The sequence below is a fragment of the Lichenostomus cassidix genome, chromosome 2, assembly GCF_008360975.1.
Source record: "Lichenostomus cassidix isolate B80296 chromosome 2, HeHo_3.0, whole genome shotgun sequence".
Lineage (NCBI taxonomy): Eukaryota > Metazoa > Chordata > Aves > Passeriformes > Meliphagidae > Lichenostomus > Lichenostomus cassidix.
Window position 1 is genome coordinate 119,445,880 of NC_139482.1, and position 20,486 is coordinate 119,466,365.

At 43.1% G+C, this 20,486-nt stretch overlaps 1 protein-coding gene and 1 long non-coding RNA gene across 2 annotated transcripts; one reads left to right on the forward strand and one right to left on the reverse strand.

Moving 5' to 3' along the window:
- Positions 1 to 671: 671 nt before the first annotated feature.
- Positions 672 to 3,089, reverse strand: MSC (musculin). Its single transcript, XM_085053030.1, has 2 exons — positions 2,375 to 3,089; positions 672 to 1,667 (listed from the first exon to the last, which is right to left on the reverse strand). Exons 1-2 carry the CDS (start codon positions 2,894 to 2,896, stop codon positions 1,581 to 1,583), a joined length of 609 nt encoding a protein of 202 aa, XP_084909156.1. The 5' UTR covers positions 2,897 to 3,089; the 3' UTR covers positions 672 to 1,580.
- Positions 3,090 to 10,539: 7,450 nt separating this feature from the next.
- LOC146442121 (uncharacterized) lies at positions 10,540 to 19,941 on the forward strand. Its single transcript, XR_014849558.1, has 3 exons — positions 10,540 to 10,624; positions 17,957 to 18,110; positions 19,847 to 19,941. It is a non-coding gene; the product is annotated as an uncharacterized LOC146442121 (long non-coding RNA).
- The last annotated feature ends 545 nt before the right edge of the window (positions 19,942 to 20,486 follow it).

Here is a 20,486-nt window from a genome sequence, read left to right on the forward strand (position 1 = left end):
AAACCAGAAATCCATGATGTAGGACGACCTGACAACAAACTAGTTTAAATCGTTTCTTATTAAGCAGATGTTTCTTCCTCCTCACTGCTTACATGAGGAAGAGGTGGCTTTTTCTTCTCAAATTCAGTTTTCTCCCTCACTGTGAGTTAACTGCTGATAAGATTTTCTTTTTCTCAAAATATTTTATCTCAGGAGTTTTAATCTTAAAACAGGAAAACTCATCTGATTTTCCCACTGCAAAAATACAGATAAAAGCAAAACACATTACAGATGAAAATGCAAAATGACAATGAACAGCAAAAGGAGCTACTACACTATATGACATTGATTTCTTAACCTACATTTATTTATTCTTCTGCTTCACAGAAGAGAGTATTACAAAGCATTCTGTAGTTGTTAAAATGTGGCTTTCCCTGTTGATTGATATAGAACTGCACCTTGAATGAATTCTTTGGGGTGAAAGTGTTCTTATCTTACTCTGTTGCTTGAGATACATCCTGCTCTCAAGAGATGGGAAAGATAATGTTATTTACAATAGTGGGTTTCAAGGACATGCTTTACAAAGATGCTTGCATATGGATGCAGCCACACATTATCACAGCACCAGTGAGTAATTGTAACCAAGCTTTTAATGTAATTTATAAAAAAATAGAGTTATTTACATTTGCAACTTATTTGATGGCATCCTCTTTTATTACAACTTTTCAATCTGTAAAGAAAGGACACTGTAAATCATTTGAGAGTAAACTTTTCTAAGATAAGCGTAACAGTACAGGAAAAATATTTAAAACACTGTGAATTCTTGTTATTTTGCAGCATCATACAAACACATTCTTTAAAACACATGCACCTTGGCCTTACAGTAAGCAGAATTCCCTTCCAGATTAAGGCACAGAAACTCTGCAACATTTCTAGGACAGTCCCACATTCTTACATTCTTATATGGCATTTCAAGACATAACCAAAGGAATTACTTTAATTCCAGTGGGTGGTAGCCTAAATGCAGAATGTGTCCACTTACACATTTTTAAGAAAACTCTGGTCAAAGGGACCAAAAGAATAAAAAAGTATGACTAATTGCATAGTTGCAGTAAACCAGATCCATGAATACAAAAGCCATCAAAATATATTATAAATCTATCTGACTTTCAAAGCTACTTTAAAACACTGCTTTGCTTTACAACACAAATAACACTGTTTGGGGTTAGTTTGTAGAGTTGTAGTTTGGTCCATGCTGTTAATTCTATATCATTATATTCCTTTTCCATTACTTTAAAAGCCTCAGAACAGCAGGTCCTCAGGCAGTGGTAACAGCGAAGAAGCCAAGTCTTAGACTTCAGCTGCTGCAGTCAGTTCATAAAAACTCTGAATTTCAACCACCTCCATTCTTTACTGCTTTAAATAATCTGCCCTCAGAACACTAAGCAGAAAGAATGATGAGGGGTACAGATTTAACACTGTTAGAGATGGCGGTTTACCCCATCTTCTAGTCCTGAGCTGATGAATCACAGCTCCTAAAAATATCCAACCCATTAAAAAAAAGGATCAACAACAAGAAAAAAGTCCCTGATTTACTCTGACTATGCAGTAGTTCCACATAATCTGCTGGCAGTAGAAACTTCTTTGGTGTCAGAGTCAGGTCTTCCTGAAACCACAAACGGCCAAGTCTGTAAGCAAAAAAATAAGGTATTTCATATTAAAAGAAAGTTTATCCTCATATGAAACTGGAGCTTTATTACTGATAGATGTCTAACTCTGGTTCAATTGCAAACACGTCATCATGTTTTAGTCCCTGTGGGAAGCACAGAGAGCTGAGTTCCTCAAACAAATATTTTCATTACGTTTTTCATTATAATTAAATGCACCACAGAAGGTCTGCAATGGTTACTAAGAGCGTTCTCATCCAAACTGCAATGTTTCTCTTGCTTTGAAATTGTTTGCACATTTTAATACATAAAAAGCATATAAACTATTCCAAAACAATCACTCTGCTGTACATAAGAAAACGTTTTACCCCTGTGACAAGCATCGGGCGTTTGGTTTTGTACCGATGAACTCATGACGCTTTGCTTGTGCTGCAGGCCAGCCCGCAAAGCGAGTTGCTCCTTTTTCGGACACTAAGCTTGCCTAATACCCGAGGAATGTAATCTTTAGGGTCCCTAATCCGACTCCCCAGGACTGACACACCCGCCATCACCGCAGGCCAAGCGAGGCCCTGGAGTCACCCACGATGCGAGGGCGCCTGGGGATTTACGAAGCAGCCAGAGGCGCCCCGCCGCTTCTTCCAGGGCGGCACGGCCTGAGCGCTGCCCGCCCCGCCCGGGGGTTCCCCCGCGGGTGCCCTCGCCGCATCCGCCCGCCCCGCATGCCGTACCAGGTTAACGGGATGGACGTAGCCGTTCTCGTAGCGGTCCTCCTGCAGGAGCTGCCGAAGGTGGGCGATGTAGCTGGACGCCAGGCGCAGCGTGTCCAGCTTGGACAGCTTGGTGTCGGGCGGCACCCAGGGCAGGCTCGTCTTCAGCCGGGAGAACGCCTTGCTCAGCACCCGCATCCGCGCCCGCTCCCGCGCGTTGGCCGCGTTGCGCTGGGACTGCTTCCCTTCGGGCGGCTGCCCCCGCGGCCCCGACGCCGCCTTCTTGCCCCCGGGGCCGCCGCCCCGCGCCCGTTTCCTCTTGCAGCCGCTGCCCGCCGGTCCCGCCGCGCAGCTGCCCTCGCCGTCCTCTTCCTCCTCTTCTTCCTCCTCTTCCTCCTCCTCCGCCGCCGAGGAGTTGTCCCCCGAGGGGTAGAGCTCGCCGCGGGGCTGGCGCTTGGCCGGCGGCGGAGGGTAGTCCAGCTGCAGCGCCCGCAGGTCCATCTCGGGCAGCTCCTCCGCCTCGCTCCCGGAGCCCGTGGACATGGCCCCGGGCGGGCGGCGGGGAGGCGGGCGGCGCGGCAGGCAGGCGGGGGCGGACGGGCGAGCCGAGGCGGCCCAGAGCGGGGCGGCCCCGCCGCGGAGAGTCCGTGCCGGGGCGGGGGCGCGGGGGGGCGCGGAGGGGGGATGCGCCCCTTGACAGCGCTATATATCGGGTGTCCGCGGAGCGAACCATCTGCCGGGCGGAGGGGAGGAGAGGGGCGCGGGGCGGGGGTCGGGCCCGGCGGAGCCCCGCGTCGGGGGCGGTGCCTCTCCGCGTTGGCCCGCGGTCCGCGGCGCGGCTGGTGCGGCGGTGCGCAGAGCCAGACCCCTGTATGGGGTACACCCGCGCGTATGGGGGTACACAGGCACGCGTGCTCTTGGGAGTCACGCCTTTCCCACCGGACAGACTCGTCTCCTCGCTCCGGAGGACGTAAAATACCTCCAGGGCTGGTCCCGCCAGTGTTTTCGCGGGGAGGAGCGCACCGCTCCCTGTGTTTAAAGCCTAAGCGCGACCTGGGACTCTGCTCCCAGCCCACCTACACGCGCTCTTTCTCTTCTTGCCTTTGCTTCGAGGGCATGGGATTTTCCCAAGGTATGAACCCGCGTACAGCCGAGTGGTGCAGCAGGACGGGACCTCCGTCCGCTTCGGGAGCGGCTGTGCAGTCCCGGTGCCCTCGCCGGAGCGGGCGGAGGCAGCAGGAGACGCGGAACCCGGGGCTGGGTGTGCGGTGTGGGGGGAGCAATGAAAAAGGTCGCTGGGAACGTGCGTACCGTGGTTTGACAGGGTCGTTAGTTTGGAGTGAAGCTCCAGACAGTAGCGAGAGAGTATAACTTGTCCGAGGGTTTCTGCGTCCTCAGAGTAATTAATTAAAACACGTTTAATTGGGCTATGAACAGCTCTCAGTCACAGATCAAATTAAACGAGACAGCTTTTCGAGCTGTTTGCAGGCTTTTAAAACAAATTCAGTAGTACAACTTTATAATAGAGTCCATGGGTGAGTGGAGGACCCCGCATCCAATGGAAATGCTGACATACAAATTCAAGAGGTATAAATTAAAAAAAAAAATAAAAATCAACCAACAGCTTGTATCCCTCGCACCTCCCTTTTTTTGCACATGAAGAACAAGCATTTGGTTCCTTGCTGGCTTTCACAACTTGGATGCGATTTACCCGAATAAAAATTCAGTTCTCAGAAAAGAACCTAATGACTACAACAGGTGGAACGATCTTGTCCCGCAATTTCTGTTTACGGCTTTTCCCTTCCATTTCCCTCCCTACCGAGCAGAACCTTCCCGGCTGCTGCCACACAACTTTCCTGGCACCGCCGGCCGCCTTTGGGCTCAGAGTTTTGCTCCCCTCCCCGCCAGCCCTGCGGGCTCACTGGGGCCACTTAACGCTGTGCAAACCCCGACTTCACCCGCTGGGGCTAGAACCACATCAGAGCCGGGTTTAACGGCAGCCTTTCCAAGTGAAACTTGACATTTCTTGAACCACCTAAACAGGCAGCTGATCTTGCAACTGGATCTCTTGAACTTGGTTTGACACTACGATCGATGCTCAGGCTGGGTCCCACACGCTGCATGGTGAAAGGGCAGCACGCTGGACTTGGGGGTTGCACTTTCTCCCCAGTTAGACTACATTATCCATATATATATATGTACATAAAGATACTGCAGGGGAAGAGATATAGGTTTACTTTTTCCCCTCATCTGGGTTGTTTATACAGGTGCGGGCTGAACGCTTTCCCTGCTAAAGATTAATGGGAGAAAGTGCTGAATTTCTTTAAGCAAAGAAGAAAATGGTACCCAGTCTTAAAAGCCACAATGGAAAATCTCACCTTTCCTGCCTACCTCTGCCTCGGCGGATTAAAGGTGACACATCATGGACACCTTGACTCGATTAATGAAATTATTGGGGGCGGGGAGAGTAGCCAAATTCTCAGATCTTTGAAATTCTCAGGTCTTTGCCTACTTCTTGGTTAGTAAAGGAAATGGGAACTGCAGTGGAGTAAATCTGAAGTGAAAGTCAGGGTTTACTTCGGATTTAGACTCAATGTAGCCGAGCAGACCTGACTCCTCTCACATCTATCAAACCGCTAATTTCTGCGACCCTGACGAAGATATCATTTTCAGGATAAAGTCTTTGATGGGGCCAGGGTATTACATCATGCTTCCATTTGTCAAGACTTTGATCCTTTTGCTCTCTGTGAGCTGAGCAGGAAAAGCCCCTGGTATATCAAGGCAGCATTTTACACTTCACCATTATCAGGTGCAGCCCCTTTCCCTTTTCTCCGTTAAAAGATAAAACCACGAACTGTGCCCGAACTCCGAGGCCAGCATCCTTCCCTGTTTCACGGTCTATCCCTGCCCCTGGGCAAGGTGCAGGGGCACCCTGGGTTTGCAAAGTCTGTCGCGTGTGTGTATAGGGATTGGAGCAGCAGCTAGAACAGCTCCTGCGTGAGAAGAAGCTCCCCCAGGGAGCTCTGCCTCTGACACCGTTGTTGGTCCTGAGGACACAAAAATCAGATTTTCTCCACTGAGGGGAGATCTCTGAATTGGTGAGGCTTACTGGGGCGGAATGGGATTTTTTTTCTCGCACTTTTCCACGAGGCATTTTGGTAAATAAATGCAACCAACCCACCCAAGCAAAGAGGAGTCCAAGAAAACCAGACCTCTTCTTTGCTTTTTGTAGCAAGTGAGGGTGTTTCGGGCCGCAGCTGAGGACTGGCGAGGACAGAGAACATCCCCGGACAGGCCGGGAGGTGCCTGTGCCCGAGAGGTGCCTGTGCCCGGGAGGTGCCTGTGCCCGAGAGCCACCGCCCCCGCGGCAAAAGCGCGGCCCTAACAACCCGGCGAGTGCCTGTGATGAGGCATAGGAAGTATAATCCTCTAATTTCCTTCCTTAAGTTTCAGAACAAATTATAGCAAGAAACAAAAGAGAAAAAAAAATGACCGCAGGCAAAGTCTGTAAAACGCGGGTTATCTCCGAGAATGGGAGGGCGAACTGCCAAAAGCCCCGAGTCTTTCACCCTGATCCTCTGGGGTGTTGGCAGCGACAAAGCAGGGTGGAGGAGTGAGATGATGTGTTCTCGATAAAGGGCTTTAAATACGGCTTTTCTTTGGCATTTGTGCTTTCCTCGAACTCAGCAGCGTTACCGAATTCGCCCCGACCTGAGGTGCGCTACACCTCTCAGAAAGACCTAAAAGGGCGTTTCTATGAATTTTCCCGCGGTGATGGAGAAAAGAGGGATGTCTGGAGGAGAGGAGGACAGTGTCTGGCAAACGTGTTTATCTTCGTGTCTTCAGAAGCATTTACAACACACATCCAGGCTGTGTGAAGGGCGTGCAAGGCTTCTGCCACGAAGTGATGGATGCTTAAGATGGCTGGTCTAGTAGAAATAGCAGGTGGATTAATTATGATCTCTGCTTAATGCTACTTAGAGCAAAGACGACTCTGCTTGGCTCAGATTTCCCTGTAAAGGCACTGAATGAAGGGAGAAGTGTGTGATTGTCCCTCATTCCCCCAACAATCTTGCCTCCACTTAAAAGCCTGCACCTGGAATGCTGTTTGCTACAGCCTGTGCCTGGGTTCCTTGTCCTTAGCCAGAGGTCTAGCACAGCTCGCGGCACCATTAAAGGATTCCCTTTCTTATTTGTCGGTTCCTAAGGTGACAGCCCCGTGGTGCCCATGTCCTGGAGCCCTGGCAGCTGCCTCACGGGGGATACTCCGTGTGAGCTAGCCCAGCTCCTCTGGAGCTGGGGGTGGATCCTGAAATCATCACGGGGGAAGGCAGGAACCGAGCAGTTACTGGAAATGAGCGTGTGTGTCTTGGGAGCAGGAGGGACTTCCCTAAAAAGTGGCTTTCCACCCTATATCAAAATTAAAAACTACTCTGTGGGTCAAGCCATGTCAAATAAAGCAAACAGGAGATGATAAATGAACCCCTGGAAGGAAAACAGAACACTTATTTACTAGAATTTATTTTGCCTAGCGAGAGCAAACCTTGGCATCAAGGGACATGCTCGATGATTCACTTGGTGAAAGGGCTACCAACCGAGGTTAAATCCCGCCTCTCCGCCCCTCTCCTCGCTCCCCGGGCACCATCCTGCGGCTCGGGGCTATCCCGCTTCTCCTCCCGGGAGCCTGCCGGGCCACCTCCGGGTGAGGGGCGGGCAGCGCTCTCCCTGCCGTCGGGGCAGTCTGTTCTTGGGCGATTGCCGGTCCGGAAGGAGGAAGCTCTCGGCTCCAGGAGGAAAACCCGGCTGAGGGGTGCGGGGCGACATGAGTGAAGCGAGTCGCTGATGTCCTGCGTCCACGGCTGCGGGGCTGGTTTTAGTGCCCAGGCTGTGGTGAGGCTTCGCGCTTCTCGCTCAGAAACCCTGAGTATAAGCGGGGACATGCTTTTAAAATTAAAAACAGAAAGAGGAAAAAACAACACTTCCACCGTCAAAAAACCTAACCCGACCAACCAAAAATCCACCAAACAAACAAAAACCGCCGCATGTTTGTCCTTCGAGCCGCTAATTCACCCGGAGGGGATCCCGCCCCGCAGGCACGAGATGAACACATCTTCCCCGAGGACAGAAACAGCTCCCTGTTGTTGCTTCTCCTCCCCAGCATTTTTAGTGTAATAACGATAACGAGACATTATCAAGTGAGATCACTGCTTTGCCCGGATTTTGGCCAGCAGTGAATTTTGCTCAGGTATCCCCAACTTTCAGCAGGGTTTCCCCTGTGGAATAGCCAGGCAAACTCTCTAAATACCTCCTGGCGCCAGAAGAAAGTTCTCATGTAATAGATACCCACTGGTGTGAAAACACGGATTCTGCTCACTTTGTCAATCAGCTGGGGGGAGGAAGGGGATTGAGGAGGGGGAGATGGGGGTTTCCTTTAACTAAAAAAAGAAAAAAAAAGAAAAAAGAGAGAGAAAAGTATTTTTTCAATAATTCTATTTTTTAATGGTGCCAGGAGATATGCATATTGGTCTAAAAGTATCAGAATAACGGTGCTTTTCAAATACAGTTTATTTCTTCTCTTGGAGCAAATTAGCTGGAATAACAAGCAAACATCAGGCAAGAGGAAGCACTGTGTTAGTCTCCTCCTTGTGTTTCACTCTGAGAGGGAAGCCCACCAGAGCAAGACGGAAGAGATGGGGAGAGATAACACCATTACAGCACTTCATTATACTTAAACGCTCCAGCACGCTTGCTGCTTTGGCTGGGCTGCAGCAGAGCAGAGAGAGGAGTGCAGCTACCCCAGGAACTGCTAGTGAAGCTAGTAGGGGCTCTCATCCGGGGACACACGGAGGGAAATCACTGCCCAGAGTTATCCAGAGTCAAAGAAAACTCTGGTGCTCTAGCATCACATTGTTAACTGCATTAAAGGAAGGCTGCAAAGGGCACACAGTGCATGCAGACTGCAGTCACAGCAGCTTCATGTTCAGTTGTCAGTGAAATTATTCCTTTTTTTTTCTAGGGAACAGATTTTCTATGGAAAGCACTTAGGCAGCCTCCTGAACACGAGGCAGGACAGCTGCCACACCTTACCTCAGCAGTGGTCTGGCTCCAAGTGCAGGCCCTGTTGGGATGGATGCTTTTCCTCTTGTAAGAGATAGCATCACTTTGTATGTGCTTTGTTCCCCCTCACAGAATACTGTGCATCTGGGTATAATATTCAATTTTCCTTCTGTTTAAATTGATGGACCTATAGTGCACCTAGATTTTAAATTGATAAGATTACAAGGGACCACATCCATCACTACTGAGTTAATTCTGGATCTGTGACATGACATGGTTCTGATAATGATTTTTAGATATAATAGACATGGTTCTTCTAGAATGCAGTCTTGGTCCTGATCTTACTGCTGTGCATTCTGCTTCTGTGGGCACTTGACACACAGACCAAATATGAGATAAAGGCTGTGCTTTTTGGCTGCTATTGGCAAGAAACAAAAGTGTAAGGTGCAAGATGATTGACTCCAGGTCTGTGAGGAACTGGCAGGGCATGGATACAGCAGATAGTTTATTACAGTACTTGGGGGAATGATCACCAGGTTCAGTGAGTTCTTCAGATTCCCAAACTTGTAGGAGAATGTGGATAAACCTCCCCCCAAATAGGTACCTATAATCAGTCCTTCAAACACTGAACACTTCTGTGAGTGGAAAAAGGTGCTTTTAAAAAACCTATGACATCACTTTATGGTAAAAAAGTCAGGCTCTTGCATTCCAGATGAGCAGAAAGGAACAAACAGACCAACTAACAGATCTTTGAAGGTGTAACTATTATATTCAAGGTTGCTATTCATCACCTTGTGGAAAGACAAATTAAGTGCTCAACTTGCTAAAAGCATTGCAGGAGGCAGCAGGAAGGATACAGGTATGGCTCCTCATAAGACTTCATAAATAAAAGCTTCACAGTGGTATCCTGTGAAGGACTCATCATGAATAGAGACTGGACTTACAAAGCTGCAGAGATTGATGTAGCCTCAAAAGATTGTTATTTATGTTTGGAAATTTCATTGTATTATTACATTCATATAATAACAGAAAGGAAAGGACCTGGATGGATAATTTATTCGTTTGGAACAAATATATGTTGTACTATAATGTGGAACAAAGCCTGCATCCTCAGCATAAGTAGAAACATTGGAAGTCAGGCCCAAACACATCTTATGATGCCTCTTGTGAAATAATAGATTGTTTTAATGAAAAACACCTGAAAGATTTCACAAGTTGAGATTCATCTGGTGCCAAACTAAGATGCAGGTGAAGATAAATGATGGCCACAATTCCCTGCAATTAGAAGTAGTCACTAGTGGTCATGATGGATGATTTCCAGTGAAGAAGTACAGAACTATTCAAAGGGATGTTTCACTTCAAGAATATGTAAATAATTTACTTTTTAGTTTTATCCTACATTAAAAGAAAAAATTATAGCTTCCATCTGTCTGGAGCAAATCCAGCAAAAGTGAGCAGAATAATGTCATGTCTAAGATACATAAGGCTAATCCTTTACATGATTTTATGTAAATCACTGTGGTTTAAGGGTGATAGAAAGATTGAAGAAGCCATTCTTTAACCCAAAATTATCACTTATTCAACATACGTAGCTAGTGTCTTTGTACTTAGCTATGTGTAGCATTTGAGATGTAGATAAATTAACATAAACCTTGTTTAGGGTGCAGTTCATCTCGACTGATTTCAGCCACCTCAGAGTTTGGTATCACAGCTCAGATAGGAGTGAATGGCAAGAGTTACAGTTTGTTGATCAAAATGTCACCTGTTACATTTGTTACATGACATGTCAAAATGTGGGAGGCATTCTTAAGGCAGCATAATGAAATACCGCGCTGACATCCATTTCTTTCTCTGTGTTCTTTGGATGAATAAGATATCAGCACTTGGGCAGTGTCAGGCAGAATCAGAGATCATGCCTGAAGTGGACAGAAATGTGATTAGAAAGACCTTTCTTATTAGGAGAATTTTGCCTTTCAGCAGAGGCAAAGATTAGCAAGTGCTTAGGCTTTGTGATGTGTCTGCTGTGTCACTACGGTGCTGTCATGAGCAAAGCTGGAGTAGAGAATGCTATGTAATTAAAAAAAAATTACTTTTATTCTTGTTTTGGTTCCTCTCCTCATCCTTGCTATGCTGAATGATTTTATCTGACCAAGAGGGTGTTGTCTGCTCTTTCCAAGCAGCCATCTCATTTTCATTCATGATACCCTTTTAAAGGTAAATTCAGGAAGAATAGAGTATTCAGGAATAGGATAATATCCTCTACCCTTTTTTAAGCTCATCAAAAATTACGATTTTTTTTTTTAATTAAGAAGACAATTATTTGGGACAAAAATTATATTGAGTCCTAGGGTCCATTCAATCCATTCCTTTTTAAGCTGCTAAAAGCAAATGACTAGAAGAGTGTATGTAAAGAGCAACAACATGGTGATATTCCTCAGAAAACTCTCCCCACAGCCAATACTTTGAGTTTCAATAATTTTCTAAGTGAAATATTTAGTTTTAAAATGTAATGGATCCTCATAGATTTTTCTTCCATGGGCTGACTTTGAAATCCATGTACACTTTTACCATCCCAATATTCTGCAGCAAAGCCTAATTAAATACATGGGGTGAGAAATCACTTTCATTAATTTAAGAGCAGAGTAAGGGTGGATTAAGAAGCTCATAGGAGACTCAGACTACTGCAGAATACACTAAACCAGATGTGCAGACAGTGTTGTCTGCATTGAGTGTACATAGTAAATCCTGTGTGCCATATTTTCTATGAATGTTGGACTGGGATTGGCGCAGTGGACTTTTCACATCCAGCCCTGGACAGAGGACAGACTGACAGCTGCTTTTTGAGTCCTCATCCAAGCTGTGATCTGAGGCAGAAGTCATAGGATCATTTAGTTTGGAAAACACCTTTGAGTCTATTGTGTTCAACTATTAACTGTGCACTGCCAAGTCCACCACTAAACCTCACATCTACACTTTTAAACACCTTCGGGATTGGTGACTCAACCACTTCCCTGGGCAGCCTGTTCCAATGCTTGCTAAGCCTTTAAGTGAAGAAATGTATCTTAATATCCAATCTAAACCTTCTTTGTTGCAACTTGAGGCCATTTCCTCTTGTTTTATCACTTGTTACTTGGGGAAAGAGACTGAGCCCCATCTTGTTACAACCTTCTCTCTGGTAGAAAATATCTCCCCTGAGCCTCCTTTTCTCCATGCTAAAAATCCCTAGTCACCTCAGTTGCTCCTCACAGGACTTGTGCTCCAGGCCTCTCACCAACTTCTGGACACACCCTAGTGCCTCCATGTCTGTCACGTAGTGAGGACCCCAAACTGCACACAGGATTTGAGGTGTGGCTTCTCCAATGCTGAGTTTGGGGGGATAATCACTGCTCTGGTCCTGCTGGCCACACTATTCCTGATCCAGGCCAGGATGCCATTGGCCTTCTTGGCCACCTGGACACATACTGGCTTATACTCAGCTTGCTGTCAACCAGTGGCACTCCCTTGTCCTTTTCTGCTGGGCAGCTTTCCAGCCACTCTCAAGCCTGTAGCACTTCATGGAGTTATTGTGACCCAGGGGCTGGAACAGGCACTTGGCCTTGCTGACCTCATGCAACTGGCCTTGGTCTATCAATCCATCCTGTCCAGATCCCTCTGTAGAGCTTTCCTTCTCTCCAGCAGATCAACACTCCCATAAAACTTGAGTGCAAGCATGTGAAAACTCATGGGCAAACTTGATGCCTTAAGATTTTAGCTTCTATATTTTTCATTTATCTGTAATTAGTGTATAGCTCTGGACTCCATACAGGGTGCTAAAGCTCTTGGTCTCAGCATTTTTAGACAAAACAATTCCTCTAAAGCTTGGAATCCAAGGACACCTCACTGCCTCTGACCCAGAATATGTAAACAACAGTGAATTGGGGGGGGGCAAATTTGGAGTAATTTACATCATTGCCTGAAGTGGTGACTGAAGGATTAAAGCTTGATATGTAAATAGGCAGAACTTAAAAAGTATGAAAAGCTCATGACCCGGGGTCCATTTTGGGTGTAGACTCTTGAGTAGGCTTTGTCTGCCCTCAATGCACCTTGAAGGCCCTTCAATAAATTTAATTGCTTTTTATCCTCTTAACTTTGTCTAGCCTCTGTTTTAGGTAAGGCCATCAAGGCATCAAACTGACTGAGAGTGCCCTTCATCCCCTCATCTGAACTTACTTTTTATAGTCATCTTTCTTTTTGGAGTCCTAAAAAGTAGTCCATAGCCTCGTTCAGACTAAGAAATCAGATTTTAGAAGTCACCACTTCAAAGTGCTATTTAGTGAGTGGTGTAAAGTGCTTTTAATTTCACTCCTTTAAATTTATTCAGTATGTTTTATATGACTAATTTATAAGGAGTAAAAAAGGATTTATTACTATCATTAAATGGTAAAAACATCAATATTAAATTATGCAGTCTTCTTGAAAGAAGGACCACACTCGTGGAATGACTTGCATAAGCACATTTCTGTTTCTCCCTGGGGTAAAAATTAATGGTATACTCTCCTCAGAATTTTAGCTACAGAAAGCACCTGAACAGTGTTGTCTTCTATCTCCATCCACTTCTCCTCTTTTCTGTTGGTTGTTAACACCTTTATTGAAGGCACAAAACTAGCATGATTTATGGGCTACTAGCAGTGATCTATCCATTAAAAGCTACAACTTCTATTTCGGATGAAATTAATAGATTTAATCAGATACAATTTTATGAAATTGATTATGTTAAAACTGAAATGGGAAATACAAAAAGCCATGATTAAACAGCTGTAGAATACATTTGTATTTGTGTGGTCTAAACAATTGAGGAAATAAAGAGTCAATATTTCTTCTCACCCCTGTCAGTTTCATAAGATGTATTTTCCTTCTGTTATTTCAAAATTAAAATAGGATTTGTTGAATTGGAAAAATTAACATTTGGCTTGGCTTGGGTGAATAGCTGTGCTTAAAACAAGTGTCTTGCCAAAAATCAATTTCCTATGTCAGGTCCCGCCAGTATGGGCATCAAAAACAGCTCTTCAGGAAATCCAAGCAGTAGCTGTTTCATTTATACAGGACTCAAACAAATCCTCAGGATGAGTAATGTCTCTGAACTTGATGCATCTTTCCTTCTGGAGATGGGTTTCCCTTTTTTGTAATATACTTTTGTGCTGAGCTTGGCTGAGAAGAAAGCTTTCTACACCACTGTTCCTAATATAAATCTTTGACATATGCACATCTGTTTGTCAGTGTGGCTTCATAAGCTGGTTTGGATCCCAACAGTAGTCTTATTCTTCAAAATATTTTGTCATCAACAAAGATTTGTGATGACACATGAAACCCTTTTCAACACACAAAATCATCGCTAAGTCAAAATATAGTAACACAGAGTGCTGAATTAAAATGTCAAGCCAAAACTTAAAAACCCTGCCCTGTTTTTATTTTCTCAGTTAAATAAACCCTTTTCTCTTTTCTGGCTTCATCAAACTATCCTGGATTGTATTGTCCAACTGCTGAAAGAACAAGAAATTCTAACATTCAGTTTATTTTCTCAAACGGTGTCTCACATCCAAATTCAAACAGGACATGTTTTGTGGTTGTAGAAATATTGTCCATAAAGTCTTTGTGGCTGGTTGTCAGTAAGGATACATGTCTTGTTGGACTTGCATTACATTTCCAAAGCAGTTCTGGTATCAAGCTGTGATTTTTGATTATCCATTCATGTAAATTCTAACATGTCTGTTTAAACTGTACTAAGTCAACCCAGCTTAATTCAGTTCAGTGAAATTTCTGCATATGGGGGACCATCCTGAAACTTCTGTAAGGACCACATTATCTGTTCCTCAGACAGCAAATCCAGAGCCATAGTTTCATATGTAGCTTAAAACATCTTTAAGAATTCTTTACATCCAGGCCTGACTGCTTGCATGACCTTCTTCGTTGCCTGCCTTCACACAGTGTGCAGGTTGCCCACATGGCAATCTGGAATCACACTCATCTTCCCTGTTCTCTTGTGTCTCCTCCCTCAGAGTGGTGCAGACAGATTTTGGGCCTGCTGTCATTGCTTTTTAGTGGTTATATTTTTTAATGCTTATATTTTCTTCTCTGCTATAAGAAGATACATTTTTTTCCCATTTTGGACTAATACTTGAACACCTTTTCTGGAACCTCAATGACCCTCATTGAGGGTCAGTCCCTCAATGTTCCCTGTGTCGTTCAAGAGTCCTTGGTGTTGTCTGTCTCCACATCCATGTATGTTCATACTTTTACAATGGTTGTATTTCTGCATTTTGTATTTTACTTTCCCTGGTTCTCATCTGGAGATAATTTAGATCTCTCCAAGTTAGCCAGATGGATTCTGTGGCAACAGGTGGATTTTTGGAAAGACCATTCATTTTCATTCCTACGCTGAAAGAATGGCTAGTGAATCTCAAATTCTTGGTTATACAGACATCACTGGCTTTTTGGAGAGTACCTTAACAAGAAGGTGACAAGAAATCTATATAATTTTTTTCAGCCTTGTGTTTTCAGTCTGTTGCATACCTTCTGCTTTCATTGTGCTTTCTCTCATCCTGTCTGGGACACACACAGACTGTTCTCATTCACTGATTTTCATCAACCATAATGGTGACTTTACTATTATTAGCAGCTACTCAATGTGATCTCAGACTCCTTTACATGTACTGCTATTTCCACACAAAAGAAGCATAGTCAGTTACTGAATAGTAGTCTGTAAATGCACTATATACAGTGTTATTGTGTTGGTCTTGCACAGATAACAGAGAATGTTTTTCAGCATTTCATCCTCAGGACCTACCTAAGATTTTGTGTTTTTTCACTAGTAGCTTAAAGAAAAGCTCATGAGGGAGCATTACTAAGCACTTGTGAAACTGTGACAGGAGTTGTGTTTGGTAGAAATGGCATCATATTCAATATTACAATAAACTATTTGTCAAGGAGATGAAGGAAATTCACTTAGGATCTGTGCCTGAGCTGACTGACAGCTGATGCAGTAGTGAGGTGTGGTAAAGGTTCATTGAATGCAATGGTAAAAAGCATCCTCCCTGATAGGACACTTTATTGTCTCTGTCTTATTGGTTTCAGGAGGTATTTTAAGATTATGGAGTTAAGATTATGTATAATTGAATGTCTATTAATCAATGGCAGGAGACAGAGCTTTGTTGTTTGTACAAAGTATTTTGTCTGATTAGTGCATGTAAACAGAAGTTTATTGCGTTCTTTAGGAGATATTTTTTCCATGTTAGTTGCACACCAGTATAACAACTCTCTATTTTATTCTTAATTAATGATGTGCCTTGCTTATTTGGTGCTTGACAGCTTTTGGAATGTGTGATCAATCTCACATGGCACTGAACTACTATTCTCCTGGCTTGGTCATTACCAATAAAGTTCAAAATTATTTGCAATGATTCCTCTAATCTCTGTGACAATTGCTAGATTTTCCATCTGAGCAGTAACTTTTTTAAACAGATACAACTGTTTTCTCAGCAAAGGAGTCATCCTCATATCTCTGTTTATGTTTCAGGTGTCAGTTTTGTTTGTGCAACAGTGTTATTATTTGCTCAGCAGTGTCTTAGAAAGTACTGCTGAGAGAAACTGCAGATTGTTTTGTTGCATAGTTCATTATAGTCAGCTAAAGCTTTAATCTTGGCTTTTATAGTATGATGTCAGTGCTTTAAACATACTTTCTCAGCTTCCTTTTCTTAAAGTCAGGCCAGTAAGATGAGAGCAGAGCAGCTTCTATTACAGTGGCTGCTGCTGACTGCCCTGCACTGAATGTTTGATTGAGGCTGGTACAGACCAGCAGTGCTGCTGTAGGGAAACATCAGGCTTTTGTCTCTTTTTATTTCTTACAGTGGTAAAATCTGTCATCTGTAGCAGGTGTTTCAGCACCTGCAGTGAAATTTATTACATGGAACTGGTAGGTCCTCTACTTCCTTGCTTATGTTTATAAAAAACAATCAAGATTTTTTTGTAAATTTATTAAATTCAGTGCTCAGAGAAAAAAAGAACCTTCAGTTGTTGGCCAATTATTCTGTAATGATGCATCAAAGCACTCATGAGCCTTATTAATACATCAGTTTTGACTATATTTCCAATTTGTTATACCTAGCCTTAGGCAAGAAGGACAGACACTAAAAAGACAGGAAAGACCATCTTAAAGGGCTTGATCTCTCATCTGTGTAATGAATTCTAGTGAAACTAAAAAACAAGGCTGCCATTGGGGAGAAACGGTAAAGGACATAAAAGTAGATATTACCTTAGCACAACAGGGAAAAACTTAGAAGATGGCCAAGAGCTTTTCTGTTTGTGTTACCATTAAGGAAAATTTATTAATTTTATCTCATGAGATACAAACTAAGGAAAGGATTAACAAGGAGAGTCCACGAGTGCTAGAGAACATGTGACATAGTAGGTGTACATACAGTAGGAGCAGTCTGGAATGTCAGTAATCTATGGGACAATGAAAAACAAAATATAGGTCCAGGATCTGTCAGTCAGAGGAATCTGTTGCATTACATCCCTGGACCAATTGATTAAAAACTAGTACTAGCAGCTTGGGGAATGTTAAATTGGCAACAGAATACAGTAGGTTATCCTGTTGTAGTGGAATAAAATATATTTTTATTTATATAGAGAGAAGTTTATAGGCAACTTTATCTCAGATTTGCTCCAGATGTAGCTCCTATATTTTTAAGTAGAACAAAATATTGATAAAAGATTGACCAACCATATAGAGTTCTTTAAAGGTTAGTGAAGTTTGTTAATTCTTACATGGGAAATTCTTGTATATTAATGACTAAATTACTATAATATCAATGGGTATGATGTAAGTTTTATCATTGGTGCTGTGTGGTACAAAGCCTGACAATATGTGACCTGTCTCTTTAATACCATTAGCTTCCAGATTTCCCTAGTGAAAGATGATTTCACTTAGGTAACACTTGATTGTTTAGTTGTTTAGCCCTTTGATACACCTGAGCTGTGTACTGTAAACAGCTGGAAGTGCTGAACATTACTGAAGAGTTTTAATGAGCTCAATTAAATGCCAAACTGCACATGATTTTCACTGAGCCTTCATATGTGCTTGATTTCCACTCAAACCCACTTCATGAAAATCTGCCATACACTGATACCTCCCCCTACAGGCAAATTATACTTGCAGTTTTTGATGTTGTCACAGGCATAAGTCATATGCAAAGAGGGCTGCATTTGATTTATAATCCAATGATTATATGGATAAAAACTCTCCTGCATTTTGAGCAGCCTCTTCAGAAGAAGCCAGACTAATATAACTGAGTAAGAAGTCCTACTCCTTTTTTTTTTTTTTTTTTTTTTTTTTTTTTTTTTTTTTTTTTTGCAATGCAGCTGCTTTCTATAATTATAATTATTGACCTACTTTTTCACCCTACTACATTTATCCTATGGAAATTCCAGTAATTTGAATCTAGTAATTTCTTCTGTCAGAAGAAAATTTGGCAGAATATGTTTTTCTATAGAATGATCTATTCCTCCTAGAGCCACTTGCATCTGCCAGAATTGTATACAGCCTAGAAGTTATGTCTTGATTTTGAAAATCAGTAATAAATCTTCATTCTGTATCATACCTAACACTGAAGAGTACAGGAAAGTAACAGCAAGAATTTGTGGGAGAGACCAGAAGCGTCAAGTGGTAATTTTGCATTCAAAATCTATTATCATGACAATTTAATTTGTCAAATAAATAAATAATGTAGAGGAAAACTAATGTGCCTGGACATCTGTAACACCTCCTAATCTGCACTTGACTTTTCCACCATCTAGTGTCTACTTTGAAGATATGTTATTGATGCAGCAGGAAACAGAGGCCTTGCCTAAGTTCAGTGTATTGAACACTCTTCAAAGCTGATCTGAAAAATAAATACCAAATAATAAGGTTCACATGGTTTATTGAGAATTATATTGAACCTGACTGCACTGACAGTAATTAAAGATCCTGGGAGATTGATCTGAGACATGCTGAGAAAACCCAGATTTTGAGAACATACACTTGTCTGCCAGATGTGTGTTGTGGCAGCAAGGGTGAGGCAGGAAGACTACTGTGATAACTAAGCTTCAGATTTTATTTTCAGACTTGAAAATGTAAATTACAGTGAATTTACAGGACACAAATATTATAGCAACAACTCCAACCAACTGGTTTTTATAATTTTCCTTTGATACTGTTGAAGACTTGCATATGGCCAGACCATACAAGTACTCTCCTGGGTTCAACCCACTACAAGGAGGAAGATGCTCTAGCTCTGTACTTCTTCTGTGACGGTGTAGGAAAGTGTAGTTCTAGAGAGGAGCTTAATATCAGGATGATCATGTACAAAATTTCACACTTTACTAATGCACAGCAAGGTAAAGACTGCCCAAAAGTTTTGACTGAGGAGGACAAGGGCTAATAATTTCTTCTGACAAAAACAATCAAACAACCACCATCAACAAAAACAACAACAACACCACCCACAAAAAGGCACTAGCATATTTCATTCCCTGTCAGGATTTAGGGACGGTGAACCTCTGCTGCCTGGAAACTCTGCAGCGAGATGCTGTTCTCTCTCATGGAGTGAGCCACTAAATATGAAATTAAGCCTAAGTTGCCTAATCAGCTAAATGACATGGCTTGCAAGTGAACAAAATCTATTTATTAGTAACGCTTAGTAAATAGTTCTTGACTACTTTGACATATTTTTATCATTCTGTTTGTCAAAGAAAAGGTATCCAGCAAGAGCAAGACAAAACTGGGAAAGCAATTTGTGTTTTAAACTGGATCAGCAGAGGTGTTTTAGCTCTGTGAAAAGTGCATGATCCTATCTAGAACATTCATTTTAGCTTGAAAAAGGACAATGAAATGTGCCTTAGAGCTGAGTCAAGAAGCCCAGTCTTCAGTGGAGGGGGAATTTCAGAAAGTATTTGAAGACTCTGGGATACTTAATGTCATTATATAGAGCCCAATCTCACATATGGTGATGAGGAGATTTTATTTTTTTAACCATTGACACTGCAGGGGTACCAGGACCATCTGAAAGTGTGTTCAAATGCAGTTGGAAGACCTGGTAAAGAAACCGAGCTCTGCGACATGGGGAAAGGACAGACAAATAGTGACTGAGTGGGTGGCTGGGAGCAGTTGCTGTATAGTAGGAGGGCTCAAGGACATTTTTTTAGGAAGGCTGGTAGTACCAGATGCAGGCAGAAACCCAGGAAGTAGAAAAGGAAGAGCAAAATCCATTGGAAGAGGAAGCAAATTCAAGAATTCTGCAATACAGGAACCTTTTAGGGAGAAACAGTGAATTAGAAGATAATTTATAGTGCTTTCAACATTTTTCTGGGGCATAATAAACCTTGCTTTGCATTTAGATTATTTATTTCTTCCTGAAACAGGCAGCTGAAATAGGCAAGCTGACTGACACTTTAATGGCTGTACTTGTCTTCATTGACTCTGCAAAGATCTGGTGGTAACTACATAGATATAGTGGTAACTACAGACTGCAGTGGTAACTACAGAGACAATTTTCAGAAGAGATGGAGAGCATCCCATGTTTCATGCACTGGCCTCTGTCTGAATGTGATCTAACCCAGAAAGAACTACAAAACCTGCCAGACAAAGGATCACCTTTCCCTTCCATAGGGAGACAGCCATTTCAGAAAAAGACCCACCAACTCTGAACAGAGGGAAATATTAAGACAGGGAAGTCAAGCCAGGCAGTCTTCTGAGCCCCTAGTTATCTCCAGGATGAAAGGGAGAAAGGGAGGAAGGAAGGCAATGTGTTGCAGAACAGAAAGGCCTTACAAAATGAAGGCCTTGTCACCCTTGTAAAATCCTTGCTCACTTCTGTTACTTTAGCTAACCAGAAAAGCATTCTGGGAATGACTCAGCTAAACTAGGGGTGAAAAAAACAAGTTACATAATTGTAAAACAATTATTAGAACCAACAAGTGCTCACACCATGGGGCTTGTGATTAGTTACATCTAATGCCTATTCTGGTAGCAATCTACAGTAGTTGGTTAAGCACATTTGTT

Coding starts and splice junctions, on each gene's coding strand:
- MSC (XM_085053030.1), bottom strand. CDS start 2,896: ATGTCCACGGGCTCCGGGAGCGAGGCGGAGGAGCTGCCCGAGATGGAC. Junction 1,668..2,374: donor ACGTCCATCCCGTTAACCTG/GTACGGCATGCG, acceptor TTTTGCTTACAG/ACTTGGCCGTTTGTGGTTTC.